We start from the raw sequence: 24,990 nt of genomic DNA on the forward strand, positions 1-24,990 counted from the left end.
AAAACCCACTTTGACCAAAGTAATTTTCTTAAGGGTGAATTGACCTTTTACTAAAGTAAAAATATATTTAAAGTAAAATATCTGTTCTCTTACTCAAGTATGACTTTCAAGTACTTTTTAACCAGAGTTTATTTATCTATGTATAATTTGCAAGGCAGAATTGGGCAGCAGTCATGGAGCAGTTGCAGCTTTGTTACATGGCGGCTGGACGGCTACCTCCAGAGGGAAGTACCTTTGCACCACAAAAGAAATAAAATAATAACATAATAAATTAACCGTTTAACCAACCAGTTACACATAATCTTTTCCGGTTTCCGGTTAAACCATGAACTTTTTTTTGTTTGTCTTGTTGCCCCCGACTTCAAGTAATTTTACAATTGTGGCCTCCTGCCTAATCTAGTTAAATACCCCTGCACTACTGGCATATTCAAAAACAGGGGACATCACGGCTAATGTGGGACATGAACCACATACAGGACATCAGGTGCACTTTCAAAATTTAGATCCCCCACATCCTGTAAAAAAAACATGGTCACATCCATGTCAGCATGTCAACATGCCAGGAAGTCTGGAGTTCACATATTGCTTTTTATCCAGCTTAAATAGAGTGACACACCTCGGCACTTTTCACCCGTCAGTCATTTCCTCCGCAACGAATAAAGCACTGTGCCCTATACAGCCTGTCACCCCGTCACTCAAAATTTTCCGTAAGAAAAAAAGAAAAAAGAAAAGAAAAGCTGTCACCGTCACGGCGTCGTGCAGGTGGAGTCAGGGGAGGAACTTTTCCATCTTTCATGACTTCTTTCCAATCCATCATTTTATTTGGGCTCACTGTTATCTCCCTGAAGTGAGAATCACATTTTAATTAGGTCTCTCCTTGGTTAGTGGTTCACATTCCTGTCTCCCAGCACTAGGTACTCATCCTATGGGGGCTTTGCTTCCCTGTCACGGCACTCAGTCCCCACTCCCTGTCACAATGTAACATCTCTCTCATCCTTTGTCATCTTTCCACCTTCTTTAACTGCACCTTCTCCACAATTTTCCGTTCTCCTGCCAACAAAGAGAAGCCTGCCTGTCAAATTCCTGTGTTCTTGGGATGGGAGAAGAAGTAAAAAGTAAAGAAAAAAGAAAACATAATAAACAGCAACAACAATGTCACTAGAAAAGCCATATATTACACATTGCAAGTTCGTGAAAGTGCATGAGATAGCATAAACAGGAGCACAACCCATTACTTGTAGCACATCACTCATTTTCTCCTTCTGTATTTCTATTTTGAGATGGAGAAGACGTTTTAGTCACTATATACCATCCAGGTTTAGTCTCTATCCTTCTTTCTGGTGTTAACAGCTCCTTACAGCTCCCAGGCCAACGACACTGCCAACTGCCTGAATTCATAGGAGCCCACAGGCTACTCAGACAAAAGAAGCAGAACAGTGCTGAAATGAGATGTAAAATTCTAACAAATTGAGAATGGTAATCATGGTAATCATGCTAGAAAGAAGGGAGCTGTGTAACAATGTAGAGCAATAAAGTATCACAGTATGAAAGAATCCGGGTGGATGCAATGCGTATATTGCTGAGAGGAATTGCACCACGTGACTCTCTTATCATAGTGCGTTTAAAGACTAGTTACGTACAGCAGCTAAAGGTCACATAATTGTTCAGTCATGGTGCATGGGTGATAATAATGGAGGTTACAGCTCTTACCATGTGTAAAATCTTTATTTATTTATTTTTTCTACCATGGACCCACCGCATGTGGATTGATCACAGCAGTCAGGGAATGTGGCTGCTACTGCACACCTATGCTGCAGTTTAACTCGACTCCAGAGGGATGGTGGTGGGGATGTTTATAGGAAACACTGTGTTGTGTGCACAGATGTCAGGGTCTAGATTTATTTAGAGGGCAAATGCTCCATTAGTTGGGCTTTTTAATTAGCACACTCGTGAGAGAGGGTCATTAAGTGTGTCTGACGGAGGACCTGCTGATGAAGAGGATGGAGACACTGCTAACCCTATAGCTCTGACACACACACACACACACACACACACACACACACACACACACACACACACACACACACACACACACACACACACACACACACACACACACACACACACACACACACACACACACACACACACACACACGCTTAAACACCGATAACATGTCTAGAAACCATCTGCAGACGCAGCATGTCACGGACGGCACAACATTTCAACGTTTAAAGCGGCAAAGCAAAGGCATGGAAAAGCAGAGCGGGTGCGTTCACACGCAAATCTTAAAGAGAATGTCAAAACCTGCGCTACAAAACACAAAGCTATTGGAGGCATTTACATTTGCATGCATATTCAATGAGAACACAGAGAGAAAATAAAAAGAAGGATGGCCATGGTACCATTTTCAGGGTGCTCAGTCTCGCCGATGCTGCCATCTGGAGTGGTCCTCTCATAGTGATCCTCAGGCAGGGTCAGGGGTCCCATGCGGGGACCAGACGATGACTTACTGCTGGGCGTCTCAGACTCCTCCAAGCCGCTGTCATAGTAATTGTGTTGAGAGGCATCCTGCAGGTCCTGCACTGGGTTGGTTGTGGAGAAGGTTACGCGCCGATGGGGATGCTGGAAAGGAAAAAAAATACATTCGTGTCATCTCTTCTGTTTACAAACTTGCATTTCACTGAATACTTGCTATTGCTGTTTTTATGCCGTGGGGTGGTCATGTTTCTGTACTGGGTTTGTGGCAGTCTAAAGCCCTTTTACAAGCTTGCTTGTAAATCTGCTATTTTCGGCGTGCAACACCGTCGTACAATGGAGCATACATTAGGAATAATATATCAGTTTTAACCACTTGAACCCTGCACTAGGCAACCCTATTCTGGGGGGAACATTCCCAAAAAATTGCCGATCTACACTTGGAAGCTTGTAGATCGCCTAGTTTCAGAGAACACATTTAGAGATAATAAATTCACAAAAATAACATTGTTGTCATTCACGGATTTGAACTAAGTATACAGTATAATATGGTTTAAGTGTTTACTTATTGAAGTATTGAATGTACTTTCATGGATAATGTTGTATTTCTATGTAAAGTTGTGTTGTTATTTTAATACTCATAATGGTCCTTTGCCTCAGTTGAGCGGAGCCCACTTTGAAACTGTGTCACGTGCTGGCTATACAGATATTTCTTCTTCCAATATATTTTCTATTTGTAGTTTGTTCTATTTCATTGTTTACCGCTTCCATGGCTTTTGATATGGAACTTACCAGCATACCAGAAATGATTTACACAATTTAACTACATTGTAAAAACCTTCATACAAGTAAATTAAATGAAATATTCATTTAACTGAGAATAATGGTTGTGGCAGCAATACTCAAATGTCTTAGCAAGCAACAGAGTGCTCGACCACAACTGATTTCATTGCGATATACTGTACTGATAAGAAAGCTCTATATATAGCAGCCTGGAAAGAGGAGCCCATAATAAATCATTCAAGATCACACTCTATATGAAACTGAATGGATAGTAAACAAAGTTAGAAGAAGATGGGACTCTTCCTTGCTCAGATCAGTTTACTAATGGCTACTTACCACCAATGACCAACCGAAAGATGACTCCGTACGGTGCACACACAATCACACTCTCTCCCACCCCCACCTCTCGTAAAAGTCAAGAAAGCACTGATACAGCAGAACGCGCCTGATTCTGCTGCAGGAGTCAGCCCAGATCAATAATATGGCCCCTGCACTCGCCCCCCCCCCCCCCGCCCCCATCATCCACTCTTCTGGCAAACAGATCCATTCTGGCAATGATTGGAACGGTCGTCATTTCAGTCCGTCTACACTGGCTATAGAGAGATGCTTTTAGCGTGTACATAGGTGCTATCAAAACGGTGTCATTAATCTGATTCATTGGGCTTCCAACGTTTTCATGATGCCTCCTCATCTCTTCTCATAACAGTTCATATTATTTTAAAGCACAGGTCTGAATTTCTACCTGCCATACTATCAATAAATATTATCAATCTGCATGTCCTTTTTTTTTTTTTTTACGTAGAAAACGCAATTTGCCACAGTTATATGAACATAATGTATTAAAAACATTAGTAGTGGAAAATTCATTTTTTTCACCCACCCTATTTTGGGCATGTAATGATAGGCAAAACATTCCCCCCCAATATAAACAATTTCTAAAGTTTTCTAAATGTTCACTATTTTCCAAAATAGCCGATGTACTTGTAGATTGTCTATTTTTGCTTTTCATTGTACAACAAAGTATGTTAGGCTTAAGTGGTTAGGTTGTGCACGTACAGCAGACCTGGATAACAGTCAGCATGTAATGGGATGGATTTATTTGGACAATGGTTAACAGACACATGGCTATTGTGACTTTTCAATTAAACGTGATATCACTTCACATGGCTGGAGCAGAGTAATGATATTCACAAGGCGAGTTCTCAGAATATGATTAGAGGTCTCAGAGGCTCCGAGACTATTTAAATGGAGGGAGGCCATTTAGTTGTTTAAATATGGATCCTTGCTTAAACTGCTCCTCCAGGCATCGCTCCAGAGAGTCAGCATGTTCTCTGGGTATGAGAACCAGCTAAGGCTGCTGAGATGGGAAACAGATTCTCCTTTTAGTCGGAGCACAAATCCTTTGCCAGGCCTGGGGGGCTGCAGGAATGCAGCAAGACGGAGGGACGGAGGCAGGAGTGGGGAAATGGTCAGGCAGACGGGGACAAAGCCTTGGACTGGAGGGGGAGCAGTAGGATTAGACTCTAGGAGACTGGACCGTTTGTTTGGCCAGTGGCCATTGAGGTACAGTATAGGGATTGAGGAGTCTGGAGGGCTGAGGATGGAGAGCGGAGGAGAGAGTGTGCACTGTGCAGTGATCACAGATCAGAATTCTTAAATCCACCCCGAAAATTACTACTTCTAGTGTTGAAGACAACCGCTTACTAAAAAGTGTAAATGCTGCATATACCTGTGCTGCTGAAAGTATAAAGAAAACCTACAGTATGTTGTGTATTACATATTGCAATGTAAAAACAATACTAAGAGTCTAAAAGTGTACATGCATACATACACACACGCATGCACGCATGCATACGCACGCACGCACGCACGCACGCACGCACGCACGCACGCACGCACGCACGCACGCACGCACGCACGCACGCACGCATGCAAATTACATATGGGGTGGGGGTTATATATTGGATCATTACGTCATCACTGAAGGAGGCTCTAGTCTAGAGGAAAGGCCATGGGCAATGGCAATCTGCCCATTAAATTATGACATACTGTATCTTGTGTAAAAGTGGACATTTTGAACTAAAAGTGGCACTAGAGGAAAGGCCATTGGGTCATCAAAATCAGTAGGGCTCATCCTCTGCAGAGCATGAAGGTGCACAGCAAATTCCAGGGATTTTTTTTGCTTGGGAGCAAAGGACGCAAAATCAGACTGGCCCTCCAAGAAGTGGGGCTAAAAAGGCTATATCAAATCAACAATTAGTTTTATGTCGTACATTTATATGGTACGAAATGGAAGTTTGTCTTATGTGCTTGTGCCACATTACGGAGCTCTGGTATGCAATAAAAGTTAAGTGCATGCATAGATTTATTCATATGCAAAAATATCCTGAGGAATCAACCTGATCTCTTGATCTTGTGAAGATAAAATCTAAGTACATTTTCATAAACGAGGCCCATATTCCCAAAAGCTGTAATATGGGTGAATCAGCTCTCTTTCAGCTGTATCCCCACAGTGCTCATTCAGCAAGCTAGGGTAGCACATGGCATGCTCTTTTGTTCTGCAGGTAAGTGCTTTTCCATATATAAAGTTTAATGACCAACAAAAAATGAGAGTTGCCACTGCCTCTGCCTAATTCCCTTATCTAAGCTATTCAGTACCAGTCTATGCCCACATATACATGTCCCGACTATACCTCACCACCCTGAACTTGACATTGTGTTTCTCTACTGCCTTGAACATAATCCATTTGAAATGGAACAAAAACTGTATACTTTTTTGAAAAATAGACTGGGCTTTTATCTCCATTCTGCAACCTGATAGTTATAGCCTTAAATCTTGGGTCTGTCCCTGAACCTGTCACCCTTGAATGAGCATTATCTTTTATTTTACCATCAGCTGCTTGTTATGAATTTCATTTCCATAAATGCTTTGCACAGACACTCACCTTTTGCATACTTGATACTGTACAACTACCCTCTCACCACTCATAATAGTACTTAACCAAAGGGGGAAGAGAGAAATTAATCTTCATATATGAGACGGAGATACATGTATTACCTGACCTGGAGCGAAAGCTTAAAGGAAATTTGATTAATTTGTTCACCTATGCGAAACCTTCTGCAATGACATTCAATTTTGAAAGATTTCAATTATTTAATTTTGCATGTCCTCAAGTTTGGGGGTTTTCGTTAACCGTCAGAAAAGATAGTGGAAGAAGATGATGGAGCACATTTTCAAATAATTGTAGCACTTTACAACAATATAGAAGACACATGAATGCAGGCGGAAGCAGGCTATTATAAGCAACTACAATAATAAGCACAAGAGTTGAACCTCACCTTGTCTGAGCACAGTGCAGCTACCAATTTAACAGGAAATTATGCTTTTTCCCCCTAAACCAAGCTATTCTTGTGGACTGGTAATCAGAAGGGAGGGGTCTACTGTACACTCACAGAACAAGGGTTCACTGGTGTCAGACATGATAATGATTATGTTGTTTTCACCCCATAGCCCAAATCCTAAATGTCATCTTGTCAAAAGCTGTCAGTCATCCAGCATTTCTATTTTTTCCTTGTTCCTTTGTTGTCACAGTTGCACTTCAATCCTAACAGATTGTATAAAATGTAGATGCTCTCAGTCAAAAAGATGCATATTACAGGATTACTGTAGCAGCCCATCTTGAATGAACATTTTAATTAAGTCTGTTTTGGCCCTTAGAGCAGATGCAATCTGCATTCATGCTGAGGACAACATTCACTGTATTTGCACTCATATACAAGCTGAACTGCCTCTGCTGCTATGGGTGTATGGAGGTGCATCCGTTCCTCTATTGCTATCTCTTTTGACTAATAGAGTAAATGACAGTATGTTGGCTGACATTGATCAGATTATGTTCCAATATGTTTGGCATTTAACTGGTGCATACACAGCTAACAATGACGATTTCTGAAATAATTGTAATTTACCTACAAAAACGAAGCTAATCAGACAAATCGAATCGTTTGGATCTCGGGATCCACATGGGAACGGAGGGGTTCATCTATAACTATATATAATCAGTCGTCTTTGGTCCAGCGGTTTATGAGATTAGGCCACACGCACGCACACGCACGCACACACACGGCTAGCCTCCTGCACAGCCATGCCACACAATAAAAAGATGGGAAGTCAAGTGCTTATTTCTGGGTTTCACTTTAAAACAGGGGTTTTCAACGTTTTTCAGGCCAAGGACCCCCTTAGCTGAGAGAGATGAAGCAGGGACCCCCCCTACATATTGTATACAATTGTGTTGCAGATTCAACTTTTTATAGATAGTTGGATTCATGCTAATGTGTATTTTCGGGTAGTTGACCTTTTAAACCCTCAATATTTAGTCAACTTGACCGTTGGCTCTGTACTTGGTGTGCTCTTTTTCCCTCTACAGCAACTCTCTGAAAATAGCCGACCTACAAGATCTACAACGCCTCGGGCCGCGAGGCGCTGTGAGCTTCTAGATCGGCTATTTTAGTATTTTCGGCCAATGTTCCCCATCACACAAAGATTTGGCGGACCCCCTGTAGTAACTCTGAAGAGCCCCTAGGGGTCCCGGACACCCTGTTGAAGACCCCTGATTTAGAGCAAAGCTAAATGACAATTCAAAAACGACAACAAGAATTTTCCTATACTGTATATAGCCAGACAGAGGTGAAAAGCATATTATTTCAGTGTCTAGACTGTCGAATGTCTCTTGCCATGGCTGATTTGCACCACTGATCCCTGATGAGAAGGCAGACACCGCTGCCGTGATGTTTTCCCATCACACACTGTAACAGCCCATCCCAAAATGCCCTGGAGCCATCCAGCACCACCTCGCTGTCAGGAGCCCTGTCGTCTTACTAAAGTCTCAGTGATTGCCAGCATGCGAGGCTACCAGTACTTGTGCAGGTAGTTGAGAGATTTGCCGTCAGCAGCTACACTTTCTCAGAGAACAGGCATTTAACAAAACGGCATGTTAGGGAAGTTTACGTTTTAGTCTTTAAGTCAGTCTCTTGTGCCCTCTGGTCTTCTTGAATCCTGGCGTGCATGTGCAGTTTGACTAATCGGCATGTACTGTGTAAGGTCTGGGAACAAGTTGCCACCTTCATTTGTCACTGTTGAGTAGAAACCTTAAATCTACGTATTTCATCTTTTTAAAGATGCCCGATTTCATACTTTGCCGTATGACAGTGTCACGCAAAAGTAGCGAAAGTAGCCAATTTATAAGCTCACAAAGCACTGCACCACAACGTGTTGTGAGCTTGCAGAACGTCTATTTTCACTATACTGTATCTGAAAGAGTTTGAAAATATTTGAAATCATTTTCACCTGTAATCACATGGCCAAAACAATGACACAATGAAACAATGACAATTGAAAGTTGTTAGTCTGTGGGTTTTGTAAATATTTACGCAGACCAAGAGAGAATGGCAATGTGTGCAGGATAAACAAATACATAGTACAAGACAATAATAGACAACCCACCCACATACCGTTCAATTACCTTTGGGAGCAGCAAGAGTGGTGTGTTGATAATATAATTTGTTGTAAATCCAATGAAAAGTATTAGCAAGAGTTAGAGACTAAATAATAACTAAATTGGATCTATTGGAACACAGGAAATCTTTTCAATTTCCTGAAGTAAAGGTTGTGGACATACAAGATTTCCGCCTGACAGGAACGATATGCTCTTGACATGCATAATGGAAAAACAGCCCAGTGGTATTGTGCAAGCAGCCAGCAGCTAAATAACTATACTGTATCTATATGCTTGGAATACACACAGTATAATTCATACATTGCGGCGGCAGTTGCTCAAGAGGTAGAGCCTGGCTTCGTGTCAAAGTGTCCTTGAGCAAGACACTGAACCGCTAACTGCTCACAATGAGCAGGTTGATGCCTTGCATGGCTGCCTCCGCTGTCAGTGTTTGTGAATGGGTGAATTAAAATGCACATTGTAAAGTGCTTTGAATAAAAGGCACTATAGGAATGCAGACTATTTACCATTTACTTAATATCCACTGAGACAAGGTCATGTGGCAATGCCAATGGCTATAGCATTTGATATGCAGTTTCATATCCCAGAAGTAAATACAGATGTCCATTATGATGTAATGTAGTTGCAGTGCTAGTAGCCAACCGATCACAGAGGCATTAATGTCTAAAGTACCTCATAAATGTAATGGCTCATTATGTAAAAATACTTACAGTAAGACCCTACTCCACTGCAAAATATAGTGTGTTAGAGTATTCTTTGTAATTACACACCAACATTGTTTACTAGGGTGGTTCTTAATATCCAGAGCAGCATGCTGATTATTCAGAATTTCTCTTGGGGGAGTAATGCACAACGATGCAAGTTTCATTTCAACTTTTGGGAGGTGGGGTGTGCTAAGGCAAATAGCTAGAATAGCCGACCTGAACTCAGATAATGGCTATATTGCCAACAATTTGGAAGTGGAACAAGAAGCTTCCACTGAGGCAGCGGAGGTATTCTTGCCTTAGGAAAGGTAAACGGATAAAATGTGATGCTACAATTAACAGCTGCGGCTCCCAGGTCATTTCACAGTGGAGGCAATTACGGCAGAGCTAGGAAGAATGAAATGAAAAATCCTTGCTAAAGGCACAAAAGACACACAAAACACACACACATGAATACACACATACCATCATGTACACACACAAATACACAAAGCCATCATTCCACCAATTCAGTCCAGGCTCACAATCTATTTAGGTTACAAGCATGTGGTCTCAGATCTTTAAGCCTGATTCATACTCTGTTGTGTGTTGGTGTTGCATGGTGAAAATAGCAGATGTACAAGCTCACAACACGTCGCGTCATGATGCGTTGTGAGCTTGTAGATCTGCTATTTTCGATGCTCGAACGGTAAATGCTGTTCCTTTAGGGTCTATGTTAGACTTTATGCTAGACTACAGCATGGTACCACTGTAAAGTAAGTGATTTTTTTTTTATTGTTCATGAAATTCTTCAATTATACATTTCATGAGCAATAAAATAAGCAGCTTGAAAAACTTTTCATGACTGAAATCTAGCAAAACGAATGGCTTCTTAGCTAGAGTAGCAGACCGTTTCCGATTGCATGACAAAAGCGTGACAAGGCTACAGTAGCTGTGATGGCTCAAGCTAGTTTCTGTCAAAGTCCTGTCAAAATGACATTCACTCCCAACTGTTTGATTCTATTACCACTGGAACTTCAATAAGCTGTTTTGTAAACTCCAAATTGCCAGCAAAAGCTGAAGCTTAACAGTATTTCTAAATGGTAATCTGGAATAAATTAAACTGCAATATTGGTTGCTGGTGCTATACTGTTGGTATGAAACTACAAAGCACAGTCAGACAAAATGATCTTTAATATGAAATCTAAATGTCTATTTTCAATTTTATCATGGTCCCTGAATAACTTAGGTAAACTTAGCTAGTCAGCACTGCTTATGCACTACATGACACCTTTATGCTCCATTTTATTCCTGAAGACGGGGAGCAGTAGGGTGTTTGTGCCAGTGACAAAACAAACCAATTAGCCCCATATTTGTCTGTTTCCAAAGATGCTTAAAAAAATGAAAAAGAAAAACGTGTAAACTAGTGTACATGTTCGCAGGCAGAAATAATCACACATAATTCACTCATCTCCGTCACCCTTGTCTGGCCTCAAGGCAATGCCTATGACGCACAATAAAAACTAGCCCTTTGTGAGTGGAACACAAAGGCACAAAAGGAATTACATGCCCCAGGGAGAAGAAAGACAGAGCAGGAGATGAGTGGGGGTCAGTAGAAAGACGTTAAAATTCATTTAGGTTACAGTGGAGTGCTTTAAATTGGTTGCGAAGCCAAACAAATACAGTGCATTTTATTGGAATACTTTCAACTTCTTATGCTGCAGGAAACCCATGTGGCACCATTTATCATTCCACGTTGAGGTATACAGTACACTGCAGCTGTAAGTCAGACTTTTCCCATTGAATCACAGTTATGTGCCTTTCCAATGTTATGAAATGGGTTTTCTGCCCATGTTATAGGAAGCGGCTGATGTCTCCGTGCCCCTGTGATATGAAAAATTCAATTTAAAAGGATGAGAGAAAGAATGGTGCACGGCCTATTTTCATTCCCCCCACACTGAGAGATATGAGAATGATGTTCTATTGTGTGGAGGAAATGATGCCAATCGTGCTGCAGAGAAATTCCTTCATAATTCAATTCAATTTCGTCTAAATCCCAGTGGCAAGCCCCTCTGCCAACTAGAGGCAGAGTGACAGAGACAGAAAGGGAGGAAGAGAGAGCAACATGGAAGAATGCAGAGCAAAGATTGAGCCTGAAACAATGAAGACACAGAAAGGCATGGGGAGAGAGATTTGTGGAAAGGTGAAAAGAAATAACGGCAGAATTACAGTGAGTAGGAGAGGGAAATTAATGCAAAAATGGTCTTAGTTTTTCTTGCAATTATTATTTTTGATTAGTGAGACAATTTAGGTTTAGCTAATTATTTTTGCGACCCTCTGCAACTCCTGCACAAAGACAGTAGCTCAGAGAATCTAGGAACTAAAGAATAGAATATGCAAACAATATACAAAAGAAAACCAAAACTGTTATCTCAGAAAAGAAAAGAGGAAGCTACGCTCTGCTGCACTGTCATAATGGATACAAAGCTTACTGTACTTGGTGTTATGCTAGTTTTGTTAAAGCTGTGGGACTTGGTTCAAAACTGCATAGAAACGCTTCAATTGACACCTTGTCTGACTTCTCCAAATGTAAGACCTGGCTCTCTCTGTTAGTTTCAGCATTTGTGAATATGTTCTGGCTGTGGCTGGCACACTGGGGTGTGTATGGGTGGGTGTGAATCAATGAACTGCTGCCTCTGAAGGCATAGGAAAAATGAGCTGCACCAACAAATATGACAATGAAGGAGTGCACCTCTCAGATATGCAGCTAGCATAAAATCATTGAGGGCAAAGCGGAAGCAAAGGAACTGCACATGGAACTGTTTTTATTTTTCATTCCACTATTATGTCCGTTATTCTCGTCCCATCTACTGCTCTTCTCTCCCTTTCTCTCTCTCTCTCCCTCTCTCCCTCTAATGTGTGCACGCGCCACACACACGCACAGTTGTTTTTGTAGGTGCAATTGCTTGAAGGCAAGCAGCGTGGAATTGGAGTCTTCAAAGAGTCTTGGATTATCAAAGAGACACAGCTACCACAAAACTAGGGAACACGATGGGGAGGGGGAGGGAGGGACATTGTCGTAAGGCGGGCGGGTGGGGGGTTGTGGGTGCCGAGGAGTCAGTGCGGGTTTGAGTGGAGGATAAAGCGATCAGACAGCGGAGGGATCGAATGATGAACAGGGGTCTCTTTATTCACATGTAATTTGTGAGTGTAAATTGAGAAAAACAACATTTCATACGAACACACTGAAAACCATTCACACCGCCCCCTAACGGTATTGACCAGTGACTTCACCGAAACCTCACGTTTCTTGGTTGCCACTTATTTTCTTCAACCCCAAACATAATGGGAAATGGTACACTTGACAGTGGGTATAGCTACAGTACATTGGCCTTGAAATACCATAATGTTGTCACAGTAAAAAGCGAGTATTACTGCAGCAGGACCCACCGAGTGTGAATGCAAGTGCCACATCTAATGACAAATCTGACTGTTCACGCCAGTCCGTATGACAGGATGTGGAGGAGCTGGTGTGAATGTATCACCCTCAGACAAAAAGCTCTCTGTCAGCCCTCTGTCCAACACTGAGCTATGGATCTCTCCCTCTCTCTCCCCCCTCTCTCTACCTCTCCTTCTCCCTCTCTCTCTCCCTCTCCCTCCCTCACTCTCTCCCTCCCTCTCTCTCTCTCTCTGCCCCTCTCTCTCCATTAAAGCACCTCTCACCATAGAACACACCTCAAGTGGGAGGCAGGAGGAACAGGCTCTGGTCAGCTCACTGCTCACTGCTTCGGGGCATCATTCAGAATGAACCGAGCCTCGCCAGACATCCATCCATTCAACCCACTGCCTTTTATTTGACCCGCAGTTTAAACTCAAAGAATCTCTGACAAGAGTTGGAACATTAACACCTACTGAAATTCTAGGCTACTGCTAATACAGTACATAAAGAATGTTGGTCTTATGTACTGACAGCTGAGAATAGCTGTTGGTCTTAGCTATTTGGAATGGATTCTTTTAAATTGTATTTTTATAATGTTATGATTGTAAGGCAAATGCAGTGCATACTGAACAAATCACACAGCTCTTTGCAGGGTGCAGGACATCCTGTGAAAGCTACTAGGGCTTCATAACACTGATAGGATTTGATTCTCACCAGCTGATAGCTAGCTGGCTAGCCTTCTGCCACACCTCACATTCAACTATGCTATTTGATTGGCCATAATAAAATAGTTGCAGCTTATTACAGCTGCTTCATTTTAGATTAGATGTAGAGTGGCAGGAGCTACTTTGGTGTTGCACACTGATCAATCTACAAGTTGCGACGCGATGTGACTGTGAGCTTGCACATCCGACTATTTTCGGCACGCAACACCATTGTACAAACGAGATTCTCAGAACTTTTTTGCCTTTTGTTTTCTTGGGTTTGGTGTGCTTTCACTAATTGGTTACACAGCAAAATAATTAGATGGTCATCCCACGGCTGTCCACTTGACAGGTACGGAAAATGAACCGTCTAATCAGATTTTGGTCAAAAATAAGTTAAATACAGATTTGTAATCTTTAAATGCTCATTTACTGATCCTAAAAGTCAGAACCGAATGGTTCAAGGTATCTTTATTATACATATTGTGTACGGTATAAGAGTAAAATTACTTTGTTCTGGTTTCCTCAGACATTGTAACAGCAATAATAACGGGCTTATAAATGTGAAAATACTGCATAGATATGAAATCTGGTTTAGTCCTCCATTATTTCACAGGCGAGACTCACCACTGTTAAATCACATCAGCTGATTGTGTAAAGACCATCTTTCACACAATTGTGCATGTTACTCCATGCTACTAATGCTAGTCAAAAAATAAATGAAAAATTAACCCCTAGTCAAAGGTTTCATGTTTCTTATTCCAGTCTGTGCAAAAACGTGTACAGGAAGTGAGTTGTTACTCGTGTTGGGTTGTTGTAACTATTTGTTCAAAATGACTAGTTCTTAAATGGACTAAATCACTTCCTGAACCGGTCCATCTGTCAGTCAATTGAGCTCTCAGTTATTGGCTGTTGAATATAGCTTGTTCTCGAAAAAAACAAGAAAGCAGAGACATTTTTATTTTTCTGAATCCTTTAACATTAGATCGGACGGGGCTGGGTTTGTTGTGATCACGTTATTTCCGGGTATACTCTTCCCCCGGAAGTCATAGGATCGCTCATAGGTTGGCGAAGAGCGCCATCTAGCGTAAACACTGAAAACACTGTTTTGCCGTGTTACACGTCATTGGCACGTCATTGGGCTTTCGGAAAAAAAAATTACGTGTTACATGTCATTGGCACTGAATTAGTTAAGCTCCCCTGATTCATTGTACTTCCTCTTGCTGTAAGTGCTGCCACTGAATGTTGTATGCGCTTTGTTTGCTCACACCACCACCCCAGCACAACCAGTAAGTAGGCTTTGCTTTCCCTAAGTGTTCCGTTTTCCCCTGAGGGGGGTTGTTATACATGTATATCTATCTCCCTGCTCTTAAATGGTTGTCTTCTAATGTGCTGAGCAGGGAGTAATGTAGGCAGAGCCTGGACGCCAAGATCAAAATATTCACGCTTGTAGTTACATCTTATAAATACAATGTTCTCAAGCTATTAATGGTCTCAATCTATTCGTGAGTTATCTGACTGAAATGTATTCAGGCATGTTTACACAGAAGTTTGATTGATCACTTTTAGTTACGGTTAGGTGTGGGTTTAATTGCTTAATTTTAGTTAAGGTTTGGCACTGTTTGTAGGATCACATTTAGGCATGGGTTTAATTAATTAATTAACTAATACATTTTAGTTAAGGTTTGGCACGATTACAGTAGTGGTGTACTGAGCCGTGGTTTGCTCATGCGAAGAAGTAGCCAAGAGAACGGCTTTTAGGAATATCTTTTTATTGTGGCAATCAGCACACAACGCACCAACTCTTCTCAATGGGAAAGGGGAGAGGAGCTGATCAGAACAACAAAAGCATTTCAACCCAAATAAATAACTGCTACCACTTAACACATAAATCCCCACAACATAAGCCCATAACGCATTCCCATATACAAATAATATCACGAATAAAAGGACAATAAACAACTTAATGCGCCCCTGGGAAATCTAATTCCCTACCTAACCACCCGGGACATTACAATATGATTCACTTTAGGTATCGGTTAGATGTGGTTTAGGTTAGGGTAAGGCTCTCACCATAGAACTCGGCTGGAAATGTGTGTGATGCACATTATCCAATGAAATCACCGTTATAACTGTGGGGCGTGGTCAATGCAGAAGTTGGTTGGGAGAGAATTATGCTTCCGTCCCAAAATAATTCTTACACAACATATTTTCCTTACAAGGGTGAAATTGTACAGCCTGACTGTTACTGTCAAAACTCACTCAGCATTAATCAAACATCCAAACGATGTAGGTCACATTTGCTAGAAAGGAGGATTTATTGAACTTGTGTTCAAATGTTCAAGTAAATAAACATTTTCTCAAATGTGGTCGGTGGCCAACTTATGGGCATTGTTTGGGAGAGGGCCTCAAGCCGAAGTGGGAATGGCTTGGCTTGCAGCATGACAATAAGTCTGTCCAAGAAAGAGCCAATTGAAGATGTTTTCAATTCAAGTTCAGCAGAATCAATCAATATTTACAATGTTCTGGAGCCCAGAGTAGTTGAATAGCCACTAAACAATGCCAGTTGTCTATGAGACAGTACAGCCTTTGTCAACATACTCATGTCAGCCAGGAAGGATAAAGTAATTAGAGCAAGGTTAATGTTGAGCATCAAATTGAAAATATTTTGATACAGATGTCTTTCTGAAAGTCATAGCGGGAGTTTAGTAATACAGACAACGAAGGAGAGAGGGAGAAAGGGATAGGCTGATGGGACGGGGAGAAGCGGGGTTAAGAGCCAGACGCCAGAGAAATTAATCCTCAATATCCACTCCCTGCTGGGCACCTTACTCCCGCTCAAACTTCCCATCTTCAGAGTTAATACCTCTATCCCCACAGCATCTGGCTGGGAAGCATGCGTAGACTTCCAGCTGTATGAACTGGAACGTAATTGGATTGGGGAGAAGGATGACAAAGCCTTCAACCATACTTAAAACTTTCTTTCTGGGCATCCACTGTTTTTTGTCTTTGTGTGTGTGTGTGTGTGTGTGTGTGTGTGTGTGTGTGTGTGTGTGTGTGTGTGTGTGTGTGTGTGTGTGTGTGTGTGTGTGTGTGTGTGTGTGTGTGTGTGTGTTGCTCCTTGTCTGCACGTGTGTGTGTGCACGTACTGTACGTGCGTGCGTACAGTATGTGAGCATGCGCACATGTGATGCTATTAATAACGTCTCCCATGGTCTCGCTTGTCTTCATTTGTTAGCGCATCCAAGATGCCCTGATTGGCAATACATTCAGAGAGCTGGAGGCTTTTGGAAATGTGTGTGCATCTCATTCCTTTACTCGAAGTAATCCTTTTGATGTAACTGTATGTGCGCCCCATGCGTCCTTTCATCTTATCAGGCAACCAAAAGATCATCCTTAATTAGATTCACAGCGACCTTTTTTTTCATTCTTTTTTTTCTCTCCTTTCCCTGGCTACAAGTGCCCAGCCACAACCACTGGAGCATGCTTTCACCATTGATCCATCTGCACAGAGACTAGACCCAACGAGGCAGAAAAAAACAGCTCACCGAAAATCATCAGATCAAGAGATCACATTGATTTGAGGGAAATGCTCCATGTGTTGAAGAATTCAGGAGTTAGCGCATGGCGGAGAGGAGAGTGCCGTTTAATTCATTGGCCAACTGCATGCCAATCCTAGCAATACTCAACATTATCAAGTCGTGCCCCCCTCCCTCCACTCCAGTCTCCTCACCCATTTGGCAGACAAGACAAACCTCATCCATCTCCATTTCTCTCTCTCCACTCATATTGCTTCAATTACCCATCTGATATAATATGCGGGTGGGCAGGGGGTATCATGTACGATGTTGGTCAGCAACCGAGGGCTGACGTCTGTGTGAGTGTCTAGGCCAAAGATGTCATAGTTTGCATCCACAGTAACTTCCCATTCACTTTCTTTCCTCCTGTCTGCCCACTCAATTGAGGTAGAACGAGCTTGAAACGGTGATCAATCACACGGCAGGGCAGCCCAGAATCTTGACGTTGAGAATATCAAATCAATAACATCAAAGCCCACAAGTCAAATGGGTAGACTGTACACTTTCTACCAGTGTTCTTCAAACCGGAATAGCAGCTGAAATATCCACATTTTCAACTTACAGATTTATTTATTATATGCATATAAGTTGCAATGTTGCAGTTGGAGAAAAATCATTTAGATGAAAAGGGGGGAAAAAACTGTTAAAAGGCTGATCACCTTCAAAGCGATTTGATGAACGACTGCTGATGGCATCAAAGGTGAAGACCTACCATGCCGCCGATGGAACCTGCTGAACCGCCCGTGTACTGGGAGCGTCCGCTTCAAATCATCTGTGAAGAAGTGAGGCTTTGGCAAACAGAGTCTCAGCAGACTGCTGAATATATAATTACCACCTGGCTCCCTACACAGACTACCCTCAGAATCCTGCCTCTTTGGCGTAGGTCCAGAGACGAGGACATGGCCACCCAGCGTTGAGCCGGCCATCTGACGATACACGAAAGAAGTGTGGGTACTCACTTTACTCACATTATCTTTATAGTTATAGTCTTTGTATTGTTGCTATCTCTTAAGTCCTAAAAGCCCTGCTAGATGCAAAGCACAAACTATCTTCCAAAGCAGTAAAGTATTGATTTGGCATTTCCAGTTATATGGGCATGCATGTCAAGGTGAAGTGTAAACAAAGCCTTTCTCATGGTGCATCTCAGTTAAATCAACTGAGATGGGGTCTTTGTGGCTGTTAGAGCCCACCACCACACTAGATTCCTTTAGCATTTGGCATAATTGACATTCTGTAAGTGTATAATCATCTTGACATCAAAAAACAAATATGGCCATAAGGACCTAATAGAGAATTACTCATTATGAGATGTTGGAGAATATGAGTGGATTTGTGTGTGTCATAATCTCCCTGAAGCTTTGCTAATGCTCTGAGCTATACAGTAAACACTGTTGATACAGATATAGCATGATATTGACGACAGATATGATTAAACAGCTGATTAAATTTAGTTGAATAGCTCCACAATGGGCTTTTGACAGCAGCGAACCCCAAAGCAGAATCTCAAGCATGAATATTCTATTGCCATATCCTTTCAGAGCTCATTTGAATCATATCTGGCATATTTATGGCTCATCATGTCATATCGTAGCTATCAGAGGACAAGCGCCATGAACCTTTAAATACTGTGGGCCATGCTGTCACCTCCTGTTAGCAGCATACAGCTGATAGATGCGTCAACTTGACTCTATGATACTCTTGCATAGATGCTTGAGTCTTGGGTTGGTGTGTTCAAGAGCTGTATTTGTAAAATTCTGAATCCTATTTCTGAATGTACAAATGGAACCGAATGGACCAGTAAGAGTTTTAGTTTCCATTAGTATTCTCTCAGAGTTAAATCAACAACACTGAGGATTTTATTGTGTACTGTGTCTACGAAGCATGCCTATTTAATATGGTTAAATGACAAATGTTATTGTTTATATTGCATCTTATAATGCACAGGGGACAGAAATAATGGCTCCACGGCAAGATTGGACAAACACAAACTTATCTGTACATTGAAGAGAACAATGTCTTCTTAAAGAAGTGCCAAATTAGCACTATGCAGCTGAGAAATCTATACAGATTCACTGTGTTGCACACAATAGCAGAGTTGCTTGGCAACAATAGAGATGGAGCTTTGCAGTAAATTAAAGTGTCAAACTAAATAAATTTGTAATCCAGAGGGACATGGATTAAACTGTAGATAGTGAGAGTACTTTCTACTTTAAACTTTATACCTGAAGTGGGGGAGAGCAATTATTATTTTCTTCTGTATGTCAATAGCACCTTTGTTAACACAAGCTGTGTGGCTGAATGCAGTGGACAGACATGCAACAACACTAGTCACAGCATTTTGAATGACGAGTACACCAAAATGGATGTTCAGCTGCCTTCAAATGAGACCCATGATATACTGTAAGAGCTGGCGAAACATGATAGCACATGGATCACATACGTGTCATACATCCATGCTTTTGAATTATTGATCAACAAATACACAAAGCTCCCTTTTCATCTCTGACCACTTATAATTACTTGATAGATATCACATCAGAGCCAGGCACCATAGAATACAGAGCCTATAATAACAAGGAAAATAAGATGAAGAGACTCTGACTCTCATAACACACGCATGCACACGCACACACTACTCACGCGTTCACAAATGCACCTGTTTTATGAGGCTCCACTTATTTTTTAACTGAACACTGTTCGGCACTCTCACAAAGGGACCTAAATGAGACCCTGATTGAAGATGGTTTCAATGCTCAACGAACCCATCAGAGCAGCCCTCAATCACATATATGCATGATTAATACATCAAACACCCCCAATTCCCCACACGCTTGCCCATGTACAGTCTATGAGCATGCGTGCACGCACACACACACGCACAGTCGTGCACCCACACACACAGAGAGAGAGAGAGAGAGAGAGAGAGAGAGAGAGAGAGAGAGAGAGAGAGAGAGAGAGAGGAGAGAGAGAGAGAAGAAGAGAGAGAGAGAGATACTGCCCCCCTCCTTCATGGTTAACCCGTTCAATCCGGGAACGTATCTCTGTCATTTTAGATTTATTTGGCTATTCATAAGTAGCAGATATACAAGCGCTGCTATTTTTGAAAAATCATGAACATTTTTGCAAATCTTTGAATATATATTTTCTAAAGCGAACATTTGTAACTTTGCTTCTGGGGGTCCCTGGAACAAAATATTTTACAAATGTCCGCTTTAAAAAAGTATTTATTCAAAGATTTGCACACATTTTCAAGATTTTTCAAAAAATAGCAGATCTACAAGCTCATAGTGGGGCACTCGGTGCCGCGCTATGAGCTTGTATATCTGCTATTTTTGAATAGCCAAAGAAATCTAAAATGACAGAGATGCGTTACCGGATTTAATGGGTTAATACATCAGACAGCATTAGCTTCCTGCATTCCTGAAGCTTAGACAGACATGGTTGTGACAGTCTATGATTCCACCCTGCCCCCCCCCCCCCCCAACTCCCTTTATTCCCTATGAAGTCTGTTTGTGTCGTTACAGAACAACACTGCCAAAATAGATTCACTTACATATTACCTTCTCTTTCTGCGTGCTTGTATAATGTCATGTTAGAAAGCAATCCTTACAATGAGGTGACAGTGGTGAGGAGCTTTATGTAGGCTCAGGAGCTCATAAGAATAATGAGCACAAGCAATGATCAACAAGCTTCCCTGAGATCTCAATGTTCTCTCGGCATCAGCAGATATTTTTAGCGATGAATAACATGCAGAACTCGCTTGGAACTGTCGGTTCATAGAGATGAAATGAAAATCCCAGATCAGTATATCAAAGCCGACCTGGCCGTCAAACTCATTCAAATGTGCCCTTTACGATCCAAACACTGTGTTGTTTGTCAATGGCACTGTAGCATCGATTAATATGCACTCGGATGGCCAAATGGAGGGAGCAGGTGGCTCTTTGGATCCTGTTCTCATAAAATGGACAGTCATTAGTTTATCTATAGCATGAGACGTTCCATAATTACTAAGAGCACTCGGAGGGCTGATTCGTTACAATGCGGCCAACAATGCTCTCCTTTCAATATTACAATGCTTTGAGTGGGCTATTGATTTGAACTAGATTGTGCCTTTCATGCTCATCGTGGCAAGAATTAGTAAACAAATACATAACATCGATGCATAGCAACCACAGGATGTGCTTTATCCCCCCTAATCTGTTAACAAAATATCAATGTCCATGAGACACTTTTCCACATGAAGGCGCATCTCTCCCACGTCTCCATCTGTCTCTATTTCCATGTGTGTGTGTGTGTGTGTGTGTGTGTGTGTGTGTGTGTGTGTGTGTGTGTGTGTGTGTGTGTGTGTGTGTGTGTGTGTGTGTGTGTGTGTGTGTGTGTGTGTGTGTGTGTGCGCACGCGCGCTCGTGCGCGGGAAGGAGTACAGCAATCGAAATAAGTGCTAAATGTGCCTTTAGATTCTGAGGCCCAATTATTATGCAATCTTAATATGAGCAGTGACATGTTATTATCTGGAAATTGAATTGGTGTTATCTTCAATTACCTGATAATTTTCAGAGTGAACAGGTAATCTGTGAATTAAGTTGTTGGGCACCAAAGACAGATGCCGCACTAGCAACATAAGGACCAGATGTGGTGGTGGGTAAGTACATATATACTGTACACCCACCTTCCCACATACTGTAAGGGGGAAAAAAAGGAAACTGGGAGGGTCGTGGGTATTACAGATAGCCCACTGGGCTGTTGAGACTCTGGCTTAAGCGTGGAGAGATGCATGTGATCTCCTACCTTGTAAAGCTGGAAAAAAGAGGATAAAGAGGCTTTAAATTCACATTTACAGCACCAGAGCAGCAGCCCACTGATAAATACTCATGTTGTTTGACCCTGTCCATCTACACATTGCAAGGGTTTGATCTCTAGTCTACTATACGTCGCCATGTGGACACATACGTACCTCACTAAAAACTAACTGAGCAGATGCATACAGGGCTACACTGTGAGAGCCACATGGAGAGAGAGAGAGAGAGAGAGAGAGAGAGAGAGAGAGAGAGAGAGAGAGAGAGAGAGAGAGAGAGAGAATCTGTGAGAGGAATACTTGAATGACAATGATACAATACTTTGTATTTTCGATTTATTTTAAGTTATTAACTTGATTCTGTTGTCCGGTATTGTGATTCCTGTTGTTCCCCTCTATTGGTCTATTTCATTCAATTGGTCTTTTTCATTTCTCCCTTAAATTGTTTTTTACTCATGGCTGCACGCATTGAGATTGTGTTGTTAAAAGCAATAAAAACATATCCACTTAAGGTCAGCTTAACCAAGATATCACATCAACCGTTTGAAATGAGAGGCTACATGCTGATTTAAAAGGTACAATGTTCTAACACACATACACACAACATTTCAGAATTTAAAATATGATTTAAGCAGACTGCTTTTTACAGTATATGGGTGACAACTTTGAGAAGCAGGAAATGTTCAGATTTATCTGGATGGAATTTACTGCCATTGAAATTCAAACAGTGTAGATTATCAGATATACTTGGGTTGAGAGCATTGCTATTTGAAGGAGATTATGAGCAACCACTCAAGGAATTCAGTCATGTTTTTCTCTTCAAACACTGGCGGAGTATGAGAAATTGGCTCTTTTTTTTCTCCTGCTGGCATTTTAGTGACATTTTGATGTGAACTCTGCAGTATGTTGTAGGCTGAGCAGAAAGTCAGTATACTTGTAATAGATAACGACCCCATATCCTCTCTCAGATGAATAGCTGGAACTCAAATTCAGGTGCCCGTCCTGAATCAATAGCAGGAAATTAAACTTGTGTGATTTAATATTCCCTTTACCTACATCTCATTTCTTCCATAAGCAAAGTGTTTCTTCTCATCCCACGGTGTTAGCCGATAGCCAGAGAATACCGTTGGGTAATAGGAAAGAGGCTTACTTTTTTAGTCTGAATGCAGTAGTGGCAGGTTTTCTCTAGTCTCTGTGGTAGGTTTGTCAGGCTTTTTTCCCCATTCCCAAAACTGAATCAGAACAGAGCTGGGTGAGTCAGTGGCAGACGCTAGTAGGTTCCTGCTTTATTTATGAGAGCTGGTGGTTTTCTCCTGCTTGTCTCCCAGCTCTAGTGATTCATGAATGGACCAGACAGCTTGAGCCTGCAATAGTGAAGGTGCAGTCAGTGGGCGCAGTGGATATTGAGGATTAATTTCTTTCGTGTCAGGCTTTTATCCTCAACCCCCACCAGGCCATCTCTCCATCTCTATCTTTTCTCCAATTAATTCCCCATTTGTAAGTTTTACAGTATACCATTTGTTTGTCCATTGATTTACAAATTACCATAGAGCTCCAGCACTGAAATTATATGACACTGTTATTCTTTTTGTTTTGTGTCTAAGGCAGAGCGTAACTTGAAAGTGATTTGCACCCATCTGGTGTTTCATTTCGAGGCACACAGTATTACCCTGCAGGGAGAGGAAATCAGAAGACGGAAGGAAGAATAAAACAGTGCTATTGTTGCTAGCTTACCTCCGGTACCTCATTTCGGTCTGGTCATAGGAATGTCTGGGCGCTGCCCCACAAGACAAGACAAAGGAATGACATGAGCACATATACCTGGTGCATGGGAAACCCCACCCGCACTACTACTGTACCAATGGCTCACACAATGATCAAAATGTGCAATGTGCAGTCAGCATTAGTCAATTAACTAATTCATGCTACTAGCTACTATTTTATGCACTTTGTGATTCTTCTCTATATATTCGGACACCACTATTCTATTTTTACTTCTCTTTCAACTGCAAAATTTAGAGCCTGCACAAACAAGAATTTCACCTACTTTTACCTGTAACTGTGATGTGAATATTGATTGATTAGATAAATATGGCCCTGTTCCAGCAGTAAGTAATTCTAAATACCCAATTATTGATCAAATAAAAATAAATAATTATAATAATAAAAATAATTTGGAATGTAAAGAACTCATTCAGTCAAACAATAATAATAGCTAAACTTGCCATGACAGTTGCTCTGGAAAACGATTGCTGCCTCAGTGAAACGAGAGCTATTGTTTTGTATACTCTGTTTGAAAGCCATAACAAGGAGATAGTATTACCAACAAAGATAACTAGAGACAGTGGGATACCTGCTTATGATAATAGAGAACAATGACTGAAACTGTATCCTCTAAAGGCAACAGCAGTTGTTGGGCCATCGGGCCATTGCTTAGCGTCTGTGCCAAAAAAATTGTTGTACTGTATAATGTATCGGTTTTAGACAGGCATTAGTGGGGCCAGACCACACGATCGAGCATGTTGAATCTGTGGTGGGATGTGTTGCAATGGGACAGCCTTTTCAAAGGATTTCCCCCACTGCAAACTGGGAAAAAAACAATTTGGACAGCACAAGCCGAGAGAGAGAAGGGGTGAGGCAGAGTGTGTGTGAAAGAGAAAGAGAGAGAGAGAGAGAGAGAGACTGTGACTGAGTGACCGAATGGGAGAGAGGTAGAAAGTAGGAGAGAGAGAGAGAAAGAGAGAGAGAGAGAGAGAGAGAGAGAGAACAAGTGACAAGTGAGAGAATGAGAATGAACAAGTGTGAGAGAAAGAGAGAGAAAGAGAGAGAGGGTGAGAGAGTGAGCGAGAGAGAGAGAGAGAGTGAGCGAGCGAGAGCGAGAGAGAGCGAGAGAGAGAGAGAGAGCGAGCGAGCGAGAGAGAGAGCGAGCGAGAGAGAGAGAGATCACTCGCCTATCACTGGTACTTCACGGATGCAAATTTTATGGAACACATTCATTTCTGGCAAAAGAATGCTGT

The 24,990-nt window shown here is 41.7% G+C and overlaps 1 protein-coding gene across 1 annotated transcript in view; it reads right to left on the reverse strand.

Annotated features, from left to right (window-relative positions):
• pcdh1a (protocadherin 1a) overlaps positions 1-24,990 on the reverse strand; it is a gene marked incomplete at its 3' end in the record, with an annotated part of 95,800 nt that overhangs the window by 32,755 nt on the left and 38,055 nt on the right. The window contains exon 3 of the mRNA XM_080435564.1: positions 2,406-2,625. Coding sequence (XP_080291690.1) covers positions 2,406-2,625 — 220 coding nt within the window. The remainder of the gene's footprint in view (positions 1-2,405; positions 2,626-24,990) is intronic.

Source organism: Gymnoscopelus braueri, assembly GCF_963280865.1.
Source record: "Gymnoscopelus braueri genome assembly, chromosome: 8".
Lineage (NCBI taxonomy): Eukaryota > Metazoa > Chordata > Actinopteri > Myctophiformes > Myctophidae > Gymnoscopelus > Gymnoscopelus braueri.